Source organism: Wolffia australiana, chromosome 11 (genome assembly GCF_029677425.1).
Source record: "Wolffia australiana isolate 7733 chromosome 11, ASM2967742v1".
NCBI lineage: Eukaryota > Viridiplantae > Streptophyta > Magnoliopsida > Alismatales > Araceae > Wolffia > Wolffia australiana.
Window position 1 is genome coordinate 9307501 of NC_135845.1, and position 1470 is coordinate 9308970.

General features: G+C 42.2%; 1 protein-coding gene across 1 annotated transcript in view; it reads left to right on the forward strand.

Moving 5' to 3' along the window:
• Positions 1-1095, forward strand: part of LOC144709066 (cytochrome P450 85A1-like) — a 6321-nt gene extending 5226 nt beyond the window's left edge. The window contains exons 4-6 of the mRNA XM_078582470.1: positions 503-688; positions 813-937; positions 1008-1095. Of these exons, the coding sequence (XP_078438596.1) occupies positions 503-688; positions 813-937; positions 1008-1095 (399 nt within the window). The remainder of the gene's footprint in view (positions 1-502; positions 689-812; positions 938-1007) is intronic.
• Positions 1096-1470: the final 375 nt, after the last annotated feature.

A 1470-nucleotide genomic window follows, 5' to 3' on the forward strand; every position in this document is an offset into this window, starting at 1 on the left:
TTCTACCTCCCTCGTTGAGTGGGACCTTGATTTTCAGCGTTTCTGGAAACTTTAAGAACTGCTCCATGGAAAATATGCAGCTATTTTCAGCATAACGATGCGTTATCGATTTAGAAAATCAAATGAATTACAGCAAGAAAAAGTTTAAAGAACGTACTGCTATCACCACTCCGCCTTCTTCCTCGATAGCGTAAGAAAACAAAGGAAAATCGAGATCTACAGTCAGAGTTCTTTATCCCGTCTTCATTTCCGGTGACAAGTCTAGACTCGTGGCTGCTGCACTTCTTTTTGGGAACTGCACAGCTCTTCTCTGGACCCGTTCTAACTAGTTATCAGCGATGTAGTTGATGAGGCGAGTCGTACCTCATCATAACCTAGCACATCGTTGCATAGTAAAGGATTGCAAAACAATTAAGAAATTGAAAATTAAAAATCCGTCGTTTCTTTATTTTCCGAATTACCCTTCCTCAACTATGTTTCATGGGTTCGCTGATTGTTGTAGGTAATTTTGGGAACCTTGAGACTCGAGTCCATAATCCCCGGAGTTCTGAGAAAGACGACAGAGAATCAAGAGATCAATGGGTTCACCATTCCACGAGGGTGGAAAGTCTACGTCTGCACAAGGGAGTATAACTACGATCCTGTTCAGTACCATGAACCTCTCGCTTTTGATCCATGGAGATGGCAGGTGGTTGCCTTGTTTTTCTGTGTCAGGGTTCCCATTAACTGATACCTGACGTCACCGGGAAGGAGTAATATTCCCTTGTTTTTATGTGTCAGGTGGTTGCTCTTCTTTACCGTGTGTATAATAGGATAACAGCTTGGAGACACATCAGTTCTTCACGTTGTTTGGCGGAGGCACCAGGCTATGTCCAGGGAAGGAGTTAGGAATTTTGCGAATTTCTATGTTCCTTCACTACTTCCTGACACGGTACAGGTGAGCTCCCTCCTCCATTTTAAAATTATTCTTGTTTGTGGTATCACCTCGCCGGCTAACTTTGTGACAGGTGCAAGGAAGTCGGAGACCAAAAAATTGTGCAGTATTTGAAAGTTGAAGCTCCCAGAGGTCTCCATTTTAGAGTTTCAGACATCTAATGACATTCTACTATGTGTATGTGTATGGGGTTTGTGAGAGAGTGGTAATCACTTGTGTAGTATCGTTGACGCATTACTGAGAAATAATACTCACAGTAATTCGTATCTAAAATATTAATAATGAACCAACATATGAATATCTGAGACTTCATCAATCTCGCCACATTCTCAGGGCCTCACAGTTAATAAAACATATTTTTTCTACAGAAAGATGAAAGATTTAGAGACAACGAAACAAAGGCTGTAGGCAAAAGCCCCTATTGTTCAGTGTCACGCGGTCAAATTCTGAGGTAGGACAAATGCTCGAATCTGGTGCATGCTGGGCTCAATTCTTGGAGCACAACACCTAGCAGTCTTGATCTCTTGCAGCGGAAG